At 42.9% G+C, this 19008-nt stretch overlaps 1 protein-coding gene across 2 annotated transcripts in view; it reads left to right on the top strand.

Moving 5' to 3' along the window:
- Nucleotides 1-19008, top strand: part of LOC138758422 (protein GPR107) — a 78205-nt gene that overhangs the window by 4507 nt on the left and 54690 nt on the right. For both annotated transcript variants that reach the window (XM_069927318.1, XM_069927317.1), the window contains exons 2-4: nucleotides 12599-12715; nucleotides 15348-15398; nucleotides 17414-17502. In XM_069927318.1, the coding sequence (XP_069783419.1) occupies nucleotides 12599-12715; nucleotides 15348-15398; nucleotides 17414-17502 (257 nt within the window). The remainder of the gene's footprint in view (nucleotides 1-12598; nucleotides 12716-15347; nucleotides 15399-17413; nucleotides 17503-19008) is intronic.

The raw sequence follows: 19008 nt of genomic DNA, 5'->3' as shown, positions 1-19008 counted from the left end.
TCAGGGGAATGACTAATTTATTGTATTTTAACCCTTTGGACTCCGTGTTCGTATTTTCAGGTGTGGTGACACGTTTCCTCTATTGTATATAGTTATCATTGTCGGTTGTGTATATGGAGCTGGCCCACCCACGGATGATTTGTGGCCCTGGGCCATAAAGGTTGAGCCACCTTTCCCTTGCCGCCATTCCTATCCTGGGATCTGGGGCAGCAAGGTTCTTCTGTGTATTAAAGCCTCTCGCTCCCTCAGCTTGTCTCTGTGGTTACTGGTAGTGTCCTACATCAGGGACTACCAATATACTTTGTTCCCATTTTCTGGGACTGGTTTTATACCCAGCCACCAACTGTTTCGTACTGGTTTTCGTACTGAGCCCATGGACTCAGTCCAGAGTATATATTATGAAAGGTTAAACTGTCTGGAGTCCAAAGAGTTAAAACTTTGATCACTTTAATATGTTGCTTATTTGATGCAGTTCTTATGAGTATACAAATAAATCTCTTTGTTGGAGAAAACCAAAGTATAGTAAAACCTCTGGGGAATTAGTAGATGCCAGTTAAATGTATTTTGCGAATGCTTGAGACTAGTACACCTGAATTAAGAATAGTTTAAAAGACAAAAATACTATACTTGCACTGAACAAACTTCACTTCCATGATTATATAAACCTTAAAGCATTTTACTTTAGATTCAGTCATGTTCTTTGAAAACATTTAACTGTTGCGGCATTTACATGGTCCTCCCTCCCCCCCTCCACGGAGCCGCCTGAAAGATGAACAATAACAGTAATTAACCCCTTCTCCCCCAGTTTACCGAGAAAGGATAAGGAGACACTTTAAGAGAGTCACCCCAACAGCGAGTGGCATCAACCAGCTCTTCTTCCTGGGTGACGCCATCGCTGTTTCACACAAATTTATTCAAACAGCTGCTACAAGCAAAGCCCAACCAAGGCTGAATATTTGCTCCCATCTTCACCAAAAGTTTGGTTCTTCAGAGAACAGTTACATTTACAATTTTAAACTTGTGTATTTTTATCTATTATTTCATTCTTATTTATCTATTTATTTATTTTGCCAGTTGCTTGAGGCAGCTGGTCATTTGAATTCCGGATACCAGGGTTTTTACCATAGCTGGTGGAAACCCTGACAGTTACCAAGAATTCAAATTCCACAGGCAGCCCATGACTCAGAAGAAAAGAGTATGGGAAATTGGAAAGGAAAGTGAAAGTTAAATTATCTGCATTGGGTGAAAAGGGCTGCCTGCACCAAATCTGTTCTAGTGTCTACTGTCTCTAATTGATCTTACCCACAATTTGTTTAATTTGTTTCTTCATTCATAGACGCTAACTCTTTAGTTCATCAATGTTCAGTAGTGCCAAATGATGAATAAAAACTTCTAATGGATAGTAGTTTAAAAAAACCAGAAGACCTTTAAATGTGAATATGTGTTATCCACTTGGAAATAGCTTTAGCCAGTCATTTAAATTCTTGGGGTGGGGGAGTCTTTCCTGGACCCAACACACTTAATGGCAACGTGAGGAAAGCATGTCAGCGCCTCAACTTCCTCAGGAGTTTGTGGAGGTTCAGCGTGACATCAGAAACCCAAGTGAATTTCTCCAGATATATGGTAGAAAGTGTTGACTGGCTGCATCATAGTCTGGTATAGGGACACCAATACTGTCAGAAATAAAACTTCTCACACATGAGTCTCTTTAAAACTGATGACACGACAAGCTTTATTTACAAGTCTGCAGAGTTGGACTCAACTGGTTTCTCACCAGTTAAGCCCCGATACATACAGTGCATTGATTTTTATACCTTTATTATTTGCCCTTCCCCTTCTTATTAATACTGTTTTAATTGGTTAGTATTACAAAAACATTCTAAGTATAACTGCATTATTAATTATCACGTTCGTTACGTACGCTGTGAACTCTACATTCACTGAATTCTGTTTCTCACACTTCTTATCAATCCTTTGTCTCCTGCATGTCTCTCACTATGACCATGAAAAGATAGGTTTAAAAAAACATATTCAGCAGCTCCTTCTGTCCTTGACTGCTAGTAAACTCTCTGTCCGTTCTGGCTTCCCTGTTTATGATTAATCATCACATTTTAACTTAAGTCTTTTTAACCTAAATTTTCTATATCACAATCCACCCCTTTCTCTCTTTAAAATGTGTTCAATATATGTATAGATATGAATGGGGATTCTAAGCTAGGGAAGAGAAATGTTCACGATGTAATGTATCAAAGACCTTCACGCCTAATTTATGACCGTGATCGTGGGGTAGAAGGAAAAATTCTGGGCGGATTATTCCTAGGAAACAAGTTCCACTCCACTGTGAGGGAAGACGAGTATAAGCTTTATTACCACATACCCAGAATAATCCATTTGGGGATACTCCATACCCCCTTTCCCAAACTCTTTTAAGAACAGGATTTGATTGGTATGGTCCTGTGATGGTGGAAGTGGTACAATTCCAAAACTGAATACTGCTATTAGACAGGGGTAGGCAATTAGTTTTAAAAACAGTGGATAAGAACCAAGTCTGAGGTTTAGGAAACCAAGTGAAAACACCAGGCGAAATGCGAATCCATACAGCCTTGCAGGGACTTTCTCCTACTGGGTATTTGCCGGCTCGTGAGAGACAATAAAAACCAGAGGGGACGTTAGAGAGAGACCAGGTTTCTCTTGATCTCGTTCGGTTAGTTGTCCAAATGCGGGAAATCATGGTCAATGAATTGAGAGGTTCTCCCCACCAAGGCCATTGTTCTGACATCCGTGGACCCCCGCAGACCCAACAATTGGTTACATTAAAAGTTCCTGCAATTTTAGTTGCCAGATCTACAAAAAGGTTATCTCCCCCAATTGCATTACCGAAACTTACATGGTTATTTGGATGGACTCGAACTAAGTCCGGCTGTCTTAAAGGGACAGGCAATCTCGAGTGTGGAGTGTAACTTCTCATTGGAACAGTACGTTGGTGTATGCAAAACCAGAGTCCATCAGGGCATGGTGGGCTTGAGTCACCTTTCCAACCGTTAAGAGGGAAAGGAGTGGTATTAGGAATCTGTATATAATGACCCATATTATTTCCTTCTTTTTCCACACAAGGGGTATATGGATGTTGGGTGGTATTTTCTGCCCAGCATTTCTCAGGAACTGAGGTATGGGAAATGAAATTACCTTCCTTTCTTCCCCAAATGTGGTCCTGAAACAGGACCACTGTATCTCTGCATTTCTTACATTTCACACCTGATAAAGACATAGGCAAACTAAGAAAAATCAAAGAACATAACAATAACATTGTGAATTAAGTCTTTTTGCGAAATCGTAAGGTAAGAGGTTTTTCTCCAGGAATACAAGTCCAATTTGAGTTCGTATCAGGGTCCTGTGGCGCCTCTACAGGTCCCTTAAATCTGGATGCGTGTGTCCACCCCTTCTCTCTTGTTCGTGCTGCAGCTTCTGTAGTTAAGAGAACTTGGTATGGACCTTCCCACTGGGGCTGGAGTTTTTCAGTCTTCCAGGTCTTGATAAGAATCCAGTCTCCTGGTTCCACTTTGTGTAAAGAAAAGTCTAGAGGCGGTGTTTGTGCCAATAGTCCTCTCTTTCGTAAATCTGTAAGAGAGCGTGACAGTGCCTGTAAATAGTTCCTAACAAATATATCCCCTTCCCCCAAGGTGGGACACCCCTCAACTGTACTCCAGAAGGGAAGCCCAAACATCATTTCATAAGGGGACAACCCTACATCTTTTCGTGGGGCAGTACGAATTCTCAATAAGGCTAGGGGCAGACACTTTATCCAAGGCATTTTAGTTTCCACCATTAACTTTGTCAATTGGATTTTTAGTGTTCCATTCATACGTTCGACCTTCCCTGAGCTTTGTGGATGCCAAGGGGTATGTAATTTCCAAGAGACCTGTAATGCATCACAAATCAATTGCTGGATTTTTGAAGAAAAATGTGGACCCCTGTCTGAGTCTATAGAATCCATTATACCATATCTGGGGATTATCTGCTCTAAGAGGAGGCGAGCTACTGTAGAGGCTGTAGTATTTATTGTTGGGAAGGCTTCTACCCATCGGGTAAAGTGATCTATTATCACCAACAGATATTTCCATCTTTGAACTTGAGGTAACTCTGTGAAGTCGATCTGGATACGTTGAAAAGGGCGTATGGCTAATGGTTGACCTCCCATGGTCCCTGTCCTCATTATCTTCTTATTAATTTTTGTGCATCGGTAACAATTTTGCACCTCTTGTTGGGCCAAGGTGTCGATTCCTTTACACACATATTCTCGAAGCACTGTGTCACATAAGGCTTGGGTGCCCCAGTGGCTCTGTTGTTGCAGGTGTTTTAAAATATTGCGAGTTATTTCTTTATTTAGAACAATTCTTCCATCTGGTGTTTTCCATGTTCCATCAGGTAACTGGCCTGCGCCCAGCTGATCCATGTTCTTTTCTTCCTTAGCAGTGAAAATGGGAGCTGTCTTTATGCCTTGCCTTATTGGGATTAAAGTCAGCAAACGGACTTCTTGTTGCATGGCTGCTCTTTTGGCTTCTTCATCAGCCAGTCTGTTTCCAATTGCTGTCGGGTTATCTCCCCTTTGATGGCTTGGTATGTAGACCACTGCTATTTCTTGGGGTAATGTTAAGGCTTCTAGAGTCAGAGTAATCATCTGTTCGTGTGCCAATTCCTTTCCTCTTGATGTAATTAGACCACGCTCCTTCCAGATCTTACCAAAGGTATGCACTACTCCGTATGCGTATTTGGAATCTGTGTAAATCGTTCCAATTTTCTTTGCCAGTATTTTGAGGGCTCTCTGCAAGGCATATAGTTCACAGGATTGTGCTGACCAGCTTCCGGGTAGTCTCGTGGATTCTACTACTTTCCAAGTATTTCCTTCTATTATAGCATACCCATTTCTTCTCATTCCGTCAACACATCTGGCGGAGCCATCAATGTAGAATTCATATCCTTCTCCCAGCGGAGTATCGCAAAGGTCTTCTCGGGTCTTGGTCTGAAGATCTGTCAACTCGACACAGTCATGCTCCACCTCTTTCTCTGTTTCACTGCCGTATAAAAATTGAGCTGGGTTGCAGCTATTAATTTTTGCAAACTGTAAATCTTCTCCAACCATTAAAATGGTTTCATACTTTAATATGCGAGAATCAGTCAGCCATCGATGGGCAGTTTGTGTTAATAAAACACTCACAGAATGGGAGGTGTACACAGTCATCTTTCCTCCAAAAGTAAGTTTACGTGCTTCCTCTACCAACAGAGCAGCAGCCGCTACTCCTTGGATACACGTCGGCCATCCGCGAGACACTGGGTCCATCATTTTGGAAAGGAAAGCTACTGGGTGTCGCTGACTGCCTTTTTCCTGTGTTAAAACTCCCACAGCTGTTCCTTGGTTATGAGTGACAAATAGCTGGAAGGGCTGTTTTAAAGAGGGCAGAGTGAGCACTGGGGCTCGTGTTAGGCGATGTTTCAAGTCCTCGAACCATCCCTCCTCCTCCTGGGTCCATTTCAATGGATAGTCATTTTCATTTGTCAGTTTATCATACATAAACTTCACCAAAGCTGAGTAGTCCTCTATCCATAACCTACAGTATCCTAAGAGTCCCAGGAATTGTCTTATTTCCTTCTTATTACGGGGTAAAGGCATTCTAGTGATTCCCGCAATTCGTTCAGGGGTAATCCGTTTCTGTCCTTTACTTATCTGGTGTCCCAGATATATCACAGTTTTCTCAACAAACTGTAACTTGTTTCTGGACACTCGTAGACCCTTTTTCCCCAGATAATTCAAGAGTCTAATGGTCTCTCTCCTCATTTCTTGTTCCTTGGGTCCTGATAATAGTAAATCATCCACATACTGCATTAGTTGGGAATCATCAGATTGTGGATAGTCCATCAGGATTTGTTCTAGCATTTGTCCAAACAGGTTTGGAGATTCAGTGAACCCTTGGGGCAATACAGTCCACCGAAACTGTCTCCGTCTACCTGTCCATGGATTTTCCCATTCAAACGCAAACATATCTCTACTTTCCTCTTCTAACGGACAAGTCCAGAAGGCATCCTTTAAGTCGATAACACTAAACCACTCATGGTCTGGGGGAATCCGACTCATAATAGTATAGGGATTAGGCACCACTGGGTGGCGGGTCTGAACAATAGCATTCAAACTTCTTAGATCCTGAACTAGGCGATAGGATCCATCTGACTTTTTTACTGGGAGTATAGGGGTGTTATAAGGTGACATGCATTCTTCTAATAGTCCGTCTCGTATTAAAGTCTCAATTACCGGCTGTAGCCCTTTTCTCCCTTCCAAAGAAATAGGATACTGACGTTTCCTTACCGGCTGATGACCTGGTATTAATGTGACATGTAAAGGTGGGATGTCCAGACCTCCTCGATTTCCCTCCTTATACCAGACTCTCTCGTCAATCTGCCGTTCATCCTCTTCCTTTAAAGCGCAGAGGTGGACTCGCACTTCTCCGTCCACAGGGAGGGCACCCAAACCTAGGAGAGCCTGTAAGTCCCTTCCTAGGAGGTTAAATCCAGCCGAAGGTAATAACAAGAGGTCTTGTACCCCTTCTCTTTCTTCCAGTTTTACTGTTACTTGGGGAATTATTGATACCATTCTGGGAGCCCCTTCTATCCCAGAAATTGTCAAATTACTTTTTATAGGCTCAGTTCCGATTGGCACAGTTATTACACTACTTCGTTCCGCTCCTGTGTCCACCATAAACACCACCTCTTCTCCCTTGGGACCAATTTTTAGTTTTACCAGGGGTTCCCTCTTATATTTGGTCCCTAACATTTGGAACCCCTGACACCCCTAATCTTCTTCCATAAGTTCGAGGGCACGCAATTCCCTCTTGTATCGGGGGCATTCCCTCTTAAAGTGTCCTTCCTCATTGCAGTAATAGCATTTAACGAACCTCCGGGGTCTTCCCTCTCTTGGATATTTTGGATTGTTTAGAGGAAGGTTTTGTTTTCTTTCCCCTCTGGATTCAGCATTCATCTGTCGGATAGTCTGTACCATAACCTTTGTCGCCTTCTTTTGATCTTCTTCTTCTCTCTGCACATATACTTTTTGTGCCTTTTTTAACAGTTCACTTAGGGGTTTTTCACTCCAGTCCTCCTCCTTTTCTAGTTTCTTTCTAACGTCTTGCCATGATTTGGAAACAAATTCAATTCGAATAAGCTGTTCACCCATTGGTGTACTAGGGTCCACACCAGCATACTGTTGGACATTCTTTCTCACCCTCTCCAAAAAATCAGTAGGGGACTCGTCTTTCCCCTGGTGGTTCCCAAATGCCTTGGTAAAATTGTGACCCTTTGGCACAGCCTCCCGTATCCCTTTAATTGTCCACTCTCTATATTGTCTCATACTTGCCAATCCCTCGGGTGTTCGTTTGTCCCACCTGGGTTCATTTAAGGGATATTTTTGTTCATGGGGTCTAGGGTCCCCAGGTTGTTCATATTCCCACATGAGGAGGGCAGCCCGTCGAATCATCTGCCTCTCCTGGGGTGAAAATAATGTTCCCATTATTGCCTGCATCTCTTCCCACGTATATGTGTTTGGTCCCAAGAATTGGTCAAGCTGTTCAGCCAGTCCTATAGGATCTTCCAATAACTTTTTCATTTCTTTCTTAAATCCCCGCACCTCTGTACTAGTTAGGGGAACATTCACATATCCCGTTCCCCCTCCCGGTCCTCCCATAGGAACTTCTCTCAGGGGATTTAGGTTTATTGAAAACTTTGATGGTCCTGGACCAGTCTGGGATCTTGTCCAGGGTCGGTTTACCGGTGGAAGTTTAGGGTCCGACTCCCTTAATTCATCCTTTTTATCCCGGCCCCCTTCGGGGCAATCAGATTCATCACCTTTCCCCTCCGGTAATAAGCTTTCCTCGGGCGCAGTAGGCACCGGGGGAATATAAGGAGGGGGAAGGTTGTCCAGAGGTTCCCATTTCTTTTCTCCTGCCACTCTCAATTTAAAACATTCTGTTAAGGATCCTGGCCAGGGAACCCAACAAAATGCATATGCTGACTCTTCTTGATTCACCTTTGGTCTCGAATTTACATATATGTTTAATGCTTGTCTAACCCAATCCTCATCAGATCCAAATTTCGGCCACCAGACCGAGGAACCTTTAATAGGTTGTTTTGACCAAAGGAGACAATATTGGACCATCTTTTTCTTGTTTTTGTCCCGATATCTTTTACTATCCCAATTTTCAAACATTCTCCCCAAAGGGCTGTCAAGGGGTACTCCCAGGAATTGTCCTGAATTTTCAGACGAGCCCTTAGATTTTGATCCTCCCATTTTCCCACCTAGATCTGTTTATCGTTGCTGAGGACCCTCTCGTTCTGGACCCTACTCCCTTCCTCTCAGACGCCTCGTCGGAGGTGCTGTCCCTCCTTCGGTTACCGCTGAGGTTTTCCTGGGGTTGACCCCTCTCTTCTCGGCACTTCGTCGGAGGTACTGTCCCTCCTTCGGTTACCGCCGAGGTTTCCCTGGGGTCTATCCTAGAGTCCCGCGACAGGGTCCTCACACAACGACAAAAGATCTATACTTAATCTATTCCGTTAGGTTTTTATCCAAACAGGTGTATCCCGTTACACCTGTTACCCAATCCCCACACCACAATCGTAAGTCGTCACTTACCGGTGTCTTCCCGGGGATTGAACCGTCACCCTTCTCCTCTCCGTCTTGTCGTGTCACCCTGTCCGGATACCACTCGCTCAAGCCGCCCGAAGCGACGAGCAAGGGACTAGGAGCCGCTGAACTCAGCGGGGTGCACCGCCTCCGATGTCCCTCTTCTCGCCTCCCCTCACGGCCGGAGTGTAGATCCCGGACGAGCCCCCATTTGTCAGAAATAAAACTTCTCACACATGAGTCTCTTTAAAACTGATGACACGACAAGCTTTATTTACAAGTCTGCAGAGTTGGACTCAACTGGTTTCTCACCAGTTAAGCCCCGATACATACAGTGCATTGATTTTTATACCTTTATTATTTGCCCTTCCCCTTCTTATTAATACTGTTTTAATTGGTTAGTATTACAAAAACATTCTAAGTATAACTGCATTATTAATTATCACGTTCGTTACGTACGCTGTGAACTCTACATTCACTGAATTCTGTTTCTCACACTTCTTATCAATCCTTTGTCTCCTGCATGTCTCTCACTATGACCATGAAAAGATAGGTTTAAAAAAACATATTCAGCAGCTCCTTCTGTCCTTGACTGCTAGTAAACTCTCTGTCTGTTCTGGCTTCCCTGTTTATGATTAATCATCACATTTTAACTTAAGTCTTTTTAACCTAAATTTTCTATATCACAAATACCCCTGAGCGAAAAGTCCTCCAAAAGATAGTGGACACAGCCCAGGACATCACAGGCAAAGCCCTTCCACCATCGAGAACATCTACATGGAACGCTGCCGTCAGAGAACAGCAGCAATCATCAAGGATCCACACCACCCAGCACACACTCTGTTCTCGCTACTGCCATCAGGAAAGAGGTACAGGTGCCACAAGACTCTCTCCACCAGATTCAGGATGAGCTGCTCCCCCTCCACTGTCAGATTCCTTAACAACGAACTCATTTAAGGACTTTTGCACTCTATTGATTTTTTTTTCCTCTCTGTTTTGCACAGTCAGTTTGTTTGGTGATGTCTATTTATGGCAGCGGCCATGAGGGGTTGCACACTCCGGGGAAGCAGAGGATTGGTGCATGGCACCAGAAACTAGGGAGACCAGCACCCCCCCTCCCCCCCCCCCCAAGTTTGAGAAGTAGAAGCAGAGGAGATGACCCACAGGAAGGTGACCCTGGCGGCAGACCAGTGAGGGCTCTGCAGCGGAGGAACACACAGGCAGTGGGGGTGTAAGCAAAGAGCACACACAGGCTGCAGGCAACTGCGATCAAGACTGGCTGGAAGGGTATCAGAACCAGGATGCAAGAGGGTGCCAAGGGCATGGGAGGGTCCCTGATTGTGCTGGAGGTTCGGATCTGGATTTCGGGTTGCCGATGGTTTGGGCTGGAGGAGTGCCAGAGGCAAATCCATGGTCACTCGGCATTTGTGGGGGATCTCTTTCTTTTTCAATCTTTTTATTGTTTCAGATTTATAAAGATAAGAACGATACAAAGAGATCGGGATTGCATTAACAACTGTTAATGTATAGAAACAGAGACATCGAGCAACATCTATAAACTGAGCTTCCCAATCCCTTAAAGGCCAAACGCGAAGAGGAATTAAATTTTATTACAAAAAATATCCCCCTAACTAAAGAACAAAACAAAAAAGAAAACAAAACCTGGGCTACCATGTTTCAGCAGTTAAATAATTTCATCTCACTCACAAAAAAAAAGTTGTAAAGGATCAGATGGTGAAGTGGAAGAGGGAAAAGATCATTTTGAGAATAGGAGTCGGGATGTTATGGTAAAGTTGTAATAGACACTGGTGAGGCCAAATTTGGAGGATTGTGTGCAGTTTTGGTCACCTAGCTACAGGAAAACTACCAATAAAATTGAAAGAGTGCAGAGAAAATTTGCTGAACTGAGTTACACGGAAAGGTTAAGCAGGTTCTGACTTTATTCCCTGGAGTGTAGAAGAATGAGGGGAGATTTGATAAGGGTTAGGTGAGATACAAACCAGAGGACACGGATTGAGAGTGAAAGGGGGACATTTGGGAGAACTTCTTCACAATAGAGGTTCTTTGCTCAAATCCCATTCTTCAAAAATGCTGTGATTGTAGTAAGAGCACACAGAAATGCTGGAGGAACTCAGTAGGTCTCACAGCATCCATAGGAGGTAAAGATAAATTGCTGATGTTTTGAGCATGTTTCAAGCTATAAGCAAAGAACAAGAAGGAATCAAAATAAAGACTGAAGACTGCCAGGGGGAGGAGTCCAGACCAACAAAAAGTATTAATCAGATGTGATAAGAGGAGAGGTGAGAATTGATTTGGGCTTTGTGAAAGGAGACAGTGAAAGGGAAAGAGAGGGAGAGGCTCACACAGAGCTGGGCTAAAGGTGACAGCGGGAAGTGGGGGAGGGTATTTAACGGAAACCAGAGAAGTTGATGTTAATACCATCCGGTTGGAGGGTGCCCAGATAGAAGATGAGGTGTTGTTCCTCCAATTTATGGGTGGTCTCAGTTTGGCAGTGCATGAGACCATGGACAGACATGTCAGCAAGGTAATTGAAATGGGCGGCCACTGGGAGATCCACGCTTCCTAGTTCAAAAAGAAAATTCAGGTTGATATTTAGATCAGGTTGGTTCTGAGATGTTAAATCGAGACTTGAGTACTGTGGGATGGGAAAGACCAATGTTTAAAATAAGATGGGCAATTACTTTGAGTATTCAGACAAAATCTAGCCTTCACCTGAAGTTGAAGCATTTTCTGGTCATTATCGTATTGCTGCTTGGGGCAGCTATGTTCCTTCTTGGGTAGGTTCTAGGTTCTGACAGTTAATAAACTTGAAAAACACTTCATTGGCTGTGAAGCACATTGTGAACGAGTGTTACTTAACAAGACTTGCAGTGAGAGGAATGTCTCAGTTGAAGAGGCAGTTCACTGACCTGGACTTGAACAGTGAGTGTTCAGAATTTATTGTTATGAGCATGAACGCTCTCCATAGTGCACCAGTAGAAATTTGCAAGAGTCTTTGGTGACAAACCGAATCTCCTCAAACTCCTCACAAAGTGTTGCTGCTGTGTGCATTCATGTTTGCATCAACTTGAAGGGCCCAAGTCAGATCTTCAGAAATTATGACACCCAAGAATTTGAAGTTATTTATCCTTTCCACTGCTCACCCTGATTTGTGTTCTCTTGGTTTCCCTTTCCTGAAGTCCACAATCAGTTCCTTAGTTTTGTTCACATTGAGTACAAAGTTCTTCATGTGACACCACTCAACCAGCTGAGCTCTCTCACTCCCGAATGCTTCCTCATTACCGTCTATGATTCTGCCGATGACTGTGGTGGATGGCATTTGAATTGCGCCTAGCAATACAGTCATGGGTAAAAAGAGAGTAGAGCATTGGTCTAAGTACACATCCTTGAGATGCACCCGTGTTAATTCTCAATGAGAAGACGTTGTTACCGATTCACACTGATGTTCCGAAGAGGAAGTCAAGGATCCAGTTGTAGAGGGAATGCAGAGGCCCAAGTTTTTAAGCTTGCTGACCAGCAAGAGGGGACAACAGTGTTGAAAGCTGTAAGCAATGAAAAGTAGCCATATGTACATGTTGCTGTTGTCTAGGTGATCCAGGACTGAGTGGAGAGCCAGTGAGATTGCATCTGCTTTGGGGCAATTGTGTCGGTAGGTGAATTGCAATGGGACAAGGTACTATATAGTTCTGGCTATAACCAACCTCTTAAATCATTTAATCACAGTAGATGCGAGTGCCACTGGTTGATGGCCATTGAGGCAGCTCACCCAGCTCTTCTTCGGTACCTGTATGATTGAGGTTGAGTTCCATTTAGAATGATCATCGTCTGCAAGGCTGGTGTTGCTGAGGCACTGCCCAGTTGGTCATGGATGGCTCCCTGTATTCATATCACTTTCACCTTTTGTTGTTTTAGGAAGATACAAGATCAAAAGTTCATCTGAACACTTTTGGCTTTTGCACTAATGGGACCTTGTTAGTAAACCTCACAAGTCTTCAGTTAAGAACAGACGTAGCCTTGGAGAAGATTTTAGTAAGTACTTTGGATGACATGCTGTCTAACTTGGAAATAATGCAATTTAAATTTAAAATTTATTTACAACATGATAGAAGCTGATTCTGACTTTCAAACCCATGCTACCCAATTACACCAAAGTTAGCCTACAACCCGACACATTTTGAAGAGTGGGAGGAAACCGGAGCACCCGGGAAAACCCACGCAAGTCATGGGGAGAACGTACAAACACCTTACAGATAGCACCAGATTCGAACCCAGATCACTTGTACTTGTATAGAGTCGCGCTAACTGCTATGCTAATTGTGCCAGGACTCCTCACTATAGAGCCCAGAAAGCATAAAGATATCCATAAAGATTTTTTTTTCTCATACATTTCCATGGATACACAAAGTAGACCAGCTTCATCTGTTTGGAGAAAATTAGTCTTAGTCATCTTCTTTGGCTTGGCTTCGCGGACGAAGATTTATGGAGGGGTTAAATAACTATTTGCGTATGATGTGGAAAACCACATGATTGTCTGGGCAGGGGCTTTAAGTTAATCCTGCTGATGACTGAATAGTAGTTTGGCAATTCTCCCATCTTGATGTAGACTAATTGGCTCAGAGAGTGTAGAGATCAAATCCAATAAAATCCTGACCCAAAATAATTTGTTTGAATCCCTTCAGTCATGTTTTATATCTGAAACACTACTAAAGCAGCCCTGTTTGTACTCGTCAAAAAATTTTGTCTATAGCCTTTGACAAGGTTGACCTTGCCATCTCCTTCAATGCCATTTCTCCATCATCTAGTCGGCTGCATCCTCACTTACCTGGTTCCATTCTTAATCATCCAGTCACCATCAATGATAAGGGCGAAGCTTTTTAGGACTGAGATGAGGAAAAATATCTTCTCTCAGAGGGTGATGGATCTGTGGAATTTTTTGCCATGGGAAGTAGTTGAGGCCGGTTCCTTGTCAATATTTAATAGTAGGTTAGATTTGGCCCTTGTGGCTAACGGGATCAAGGGGTATGGGGAGAAGGCTGGAACCGGGTACTGATCAGCCATGATCATATTGAATGGCAGTGTAGGCTTGAAGGGCCAAATGGCCTACTTTTGCACCCGATTGATCTTCAACCCCAGGTACGTTTTGAATGGTGGGAGGAAACCACCTGGGGAAAATGCATGCAGACATGGAGTGAGGGATTCGAACCCCAGTTAAAGGTGTTGCACCAACTGTGCCATCCTGACAAGCTGATCCTTTGAAACATCATCCATAAACATAGTGTCAAATTTCTACATGAACTTCACAATACAATAGAAATCCTAAAATCCAGACTGCTCAGCGATTGGGTCAGTCTGGATTTTCGAGATTCTTGGGCAATACTTTTAAAATTCAAATTTAAGGAATACTAAAGAAGAGATAATTCATTCATTAGCAAATATAGCATGCTTGATTTATCTAAACGAGCAGTTTTAAATGAAAATAAAGTCAATACTTAACAAAAATGTAAGGTTAAAATTTTTTCACTACCTAAAGAGCATGTAATGCTTGAAATTAGTTTAAAGATGAACATTATTGAAGAAAAATACAATGTACAAAATAATATCTTTGTGACAAGATTACCTGTTTTAAATGTGGTCGTTTGTTGCCGCTATGTATCTGTGGCACCTACGCTTGTACGCACGCTCACAAAAACCCGCTAAATTTAAAAATGTTTGAGAGTTTTGAAAACGGATTCTCAGGTCATCCAGATTTCTGGTATCCGGATTTATGGACTGTGATCTCCTTTGATCCCTCTGCGATCTTCAAATGATCATGCTATTTGATATCCAAACAAACATAAGAAACGGCAGATGCAGAAAGATGAGGGGCTTGACAGATCAGGCAGCCTCCATGGAAAGAGATGGTCAGTCAACATTTCTGGGCAGGACCCTGACTTGAGAACAAAGTGAGAGGGGCTGAGATAATAAGATACTGGACAAATGAAAATGGAAGAGATGACAGGAAAGAAAGAAGACCACTGAGGAGGGGTCGGGGGGGGGGGTGGGTCAGTGTGAAAATGGGTATAGGACAGATAGAAACAGTGGAACCAGCTTGAAATTGGGACATTCAATATTCATGCTGTTGGGTTTTCGGCAATTTGATCTACTTTTTTTGTGATAAAATCAAAATCTGGAGGAACTCAGCAGGTCTCAAAGCGTTCAAGATACCTTGAAGAAGGGCTCAGGCCCAAAACTTTGGATATATACCTTTGTTTGCCCATATCTCGGTGGGTTTCCTCCGACTTTCCAAAATGTATGCCGTGGTGGTTAATTGAGCAGCAAGGGTTTAAATAGCTGAAATTGGATTCTACTGTGTTTTTTTTTAAAAAAAGATGGAGACTCGGGTAGATCATTGTGAATGACAGCTGACTTGAAGGATGAATGACTTACCACTGTAACCCTCCAGAGCCTGTACTGCCGTGTGTAACGGTTGACATAATATAGAAATTGAATGTCTTCTGATATGTGTCACAACACCAGTTCGAAGCTGGAAAGAGATTTTTGCACCATCTGTTTATTTATCTTGTGTATTAGGGATGTTTATTGCTTAAAAATTACTTTGATCATGTGTATTTTTTCTTTTTGTCTCTCTCTCCCTCCCTCTCTCCATGTGTATATAAATCAGATTGGGTTCAGCCTTTCAAAAAAGAAGACTGATAGTATGGCCGAATATACAGTAAGTACTGTTGAAGAAATAAATACTGTAACACCTTCCATGCCAGAATCTCCATAAGTGGATTATGGCCAAAGGCTTGGCTTTCAATGCATTCTCATGGGTGTAATGTGGGAAGTTTATTAGCCTATTTCCACAAATAAATCTGAAGTAGAGCAGCTCTAGGTTCAAGAACAGTTTTTTTTTCCCCAGCAGTAAAGAGACGCTTTAACCTCCCAAACCCTAACCATAAACGACTCCGGGACCACCATATATTATCATGCACGCGTCACGAAATTAGGTAACATCATAATGCAAACATTCATATCAACCTCAATGACAACAATAAATTGAAAAAAAAGTGAGGCAGTGTTTGCTTCATTGATTATTCAGGAATCTGATGGCGGAGAGGAAGAAGCTGTCCTTGTGCTGTTGGGTGCTCGTCTTGAGGCTCCTGTACCTTTTTCCCGATGGTTGCAGAGTGAAGAAGGCATGGCCTGGGTGGTGGGGTCCTTGAGGATAGAGGCTGCCCTTTTAAGACACCGCCTCCTGTAAATGTCCTTGATGGAGGGACGACTGGTGATGTTGCAGGCCGAGTTAACAACCCTCTGGAGTTTATTCTTGTCCTGAGAGTTGTCGCCTGCATACCAGAGAGTGATTCAACCAGCCAGAATGCTCTCCATGGTACACCTATAGACGGTGAGATATTGAACCTCCTCAAACACCTCATAAAGTATAGCCGCTGGCGAGCCTTCTTCATGATTACAACAACATGGAGGATTCAGGACAGATCCTCAGAGATGTTAACACCCAGGAATTTGAAGTTCTTGACCTTCGATGAGGACTGGGTCATGTTCCCCTGACTTCCGCCTAAAGTCCACAATCATCTCCTTGATATTCCAAACGTTGAGTGCAAGATTCTTGCCATGGCACCACTCAATAAGTTGATATGTCTCCCTCCTGCGCACTTCCTCATTGCTGTTTGTGATTCTGCCAACAACTGTGGTTTTATCGACAAATTTGTAGATGCCATTGGAATTGTCTGACCACACAGTCATGGGTGTATAACAAGTAGAGCAGTGGGCTAAGCATGCGTCCTTGAGGTGCGCCTGTGAGGAGGAGATGTTTCCAATTCGTACTGTAGTCTTCCAATGAGAAAGTTAAGGATCCAGTTGTAGAGGGGAGTACAGAGGCCTAGAGTTTGTAGCTTCTTGACCAGTACTGAAGGAAAAATGGTGTTGAAGGCCGAGCCCACCTCACTGACAAAAGACAAAGGAGAAAAAGCCCAACACCCAACCCCAACCAACCAATTTTCCCTTGCAACCGTGCCTGCCTGTCCTGCATCGGACTTGTCAGTCACCAACAAGCCTGCAGCAGACGTGGACATACCCCTCCATAAATCTTTATCCGCGAAGCCAAGCCAAAGAAGAAGAAGGGGGGAAGTCTGTGAAGAGCAGCTCTGTATAAATTGCTATCTTCGAGATGATCCAAAGCTGAGTGGAGAGCCAGCGATATTACATCTGCCGTAGAGTGATCGTGATGCTAGGCGAATTGCAGTGTTGAAATGCCACTTTCTTTATGCAATAAATCCTTTTATATTTATTTTGTCTTGGCATATTGTGGCAGCTTAATTTATACTAACAATTAAAAGTAACATTTTAAAGAATTTTATATCTCAGCTAATATCAAACCTAACTGTAAAAGATTTGTAAAGTTCCACTGCCCTGTGTCTCTAATTTTATGACACATCCAACCAGTGTAAATAGCATCTTTCAACTCATTCAGCCTTCTTTTATATCTTGAAACCTTGTCAATCGAAGCATAGTTTTCCAAACTTTTTCTTTCCACTCACATACCACCTTAAGTAATCCTTTACTAATCACAGAGCACCTGGTGGAAAGAAAAAAAATTTGGGAAGCCCTGCCCAAAAGTAAGTTGAGGGGAATTCACTGATGATGCGATCGATGGTTGATTACGGTACTTGGAGGTGTTTCTTCCTTTTGTTTTCATCCTATAACACAATCGTGTTTCTGACACAGGTGGATGACTCTGATAAATGCTTGCTGATAATGAACAGCATTCCCTTGGAAACCCATGCCCTCTTTAAATTTGACTTCAAGAACAACACGTAAGTATTTTTTGAGGGTATAAAATTCTGTTCTCTGTGAAATGATGGGAGCGAAGTTGCTTTTTAAATGTATGTTCCATCCCTGCCCCAATGATGTTTGCATGGATCCTTTAACCTATTGTGTCTTTGTAAACATAATGAATGCTCTTCAGATTTATTGTCAGAGTATCTCATAAGATGACATCACATAAAACTCTGAGATTCTTTTTCTTGCAGGCAAGGCAGAATTAACACTTATTGGAAGTGCACAAAAAACTGTACACAATGTACTCCGCATGTAAACAAATAAAGAAATGTAAGCAACTGTGCAATACAGAAAGAATAACATTTTTTTTTTAAATCAATAAAGTGCACAAGTAAGACTCCTTAAATGATTCCATGATTGGGAGGAATCTGATGGTGGAAGGTGAGCAGCTGTTTCTGAATCTGGTGGTGCGAGTCCTGTAGCCCCTAGACCTCTTTCCTGATGGCAGCAGCGAGAACAGAGCATGTGCTGGGTGGAGTGGATCCTTGATGATTGATGCTGCTCTCCAATGGCAACATTCCCTGTAGATGTTCTCGATGGTGTGGAGGGCTTTGCCTGTGATGTCCTGGGCTGTGTCTACTACTTTTTGGAGGGCTTTCCGCTCAAGGATATTGGTGCCCCCATTCCAGACTGGTGCAGCCATCTCCTGTCAGTTCATTCTCTTTTTAAAAAAAAAAAAAAAATTATTTGAAAGATCATTAGTAGTAATATCCATGCTGCTGAAGACCCAACTGCGCTGGGTGGGTCACGACTCCAGAATGGAGGACCATCGCCTTCCCAAGATCATATGCTATGGCGAGCTCTCCACTGGCCACCGAGACAGAGGTGCACCAAAGAAGAGGTACAAGGACTGCCTAAAGAAATCTCTTGGTGCCTGCCACATTGACCACCGCCAGTGGGCTGATATCGCCTCAAACCGTGCATCTTGGAGCCTCACAGTTCGGCGGGCAGCACCCTCCTTTGAAGAAGACCGCAGAGCGCACCTCACTGACAAAAGACAAAGGAGGAAAAACCCAACACCCAACCCCAACCAACCAATTTTCCCTTGCAACCACTGCAACCGTGCCTGCCTGTCCCGCATCGGACTTGTCAGTCACCAACGAGCCTGCAGCAGACGTGGACACACCCCTCCATAAATCTTTGTCCGCGAAGCCAAGCCAAAGAAGAAAAGAAGTAGTAATACAACTACATTCCATAAAGATGTTTTTTTTAAATATATATACTTATATAAAATTCAGAAAAAAAAGTCCCCACCCACCCTCCCACCCCATCAACCAACCCTCTTGAGAGCCAAAAATATATAAACAGAAGCTAAGAATATATAATAAATCAAAATATATCTAAATGCATATATTCCAAATATGGTAACCACTTAATAACAAAAAAGAATAATTATCATGCAAATTATATGTATTTTTTTCCATAACAATGCAAGTTTTCAATTCATTGTCATCGCATTATATTAATCACTATGTTATCTT

This window comes from Narcine bancroftii, chromosome 3 (assembly GCF_036971445.1).
Source record: "Narcine bancroftii isolate sNarBan1 chromosome 3, sNarBan1.hap1, whole genome shotgun sequence".
Classification (NCBI taxonomy): Eukaryota; Metazoa; Chordata; class Chondrichthyes; order Torpediniformes; family Narcinidae; genus Narcine; species Narcine bancroftii.
The sequence above is the reverse complement of the archived record's forward strand: the minus strand, read 5'-3'. Positions and strand labels throughout refer to the sequence as shown.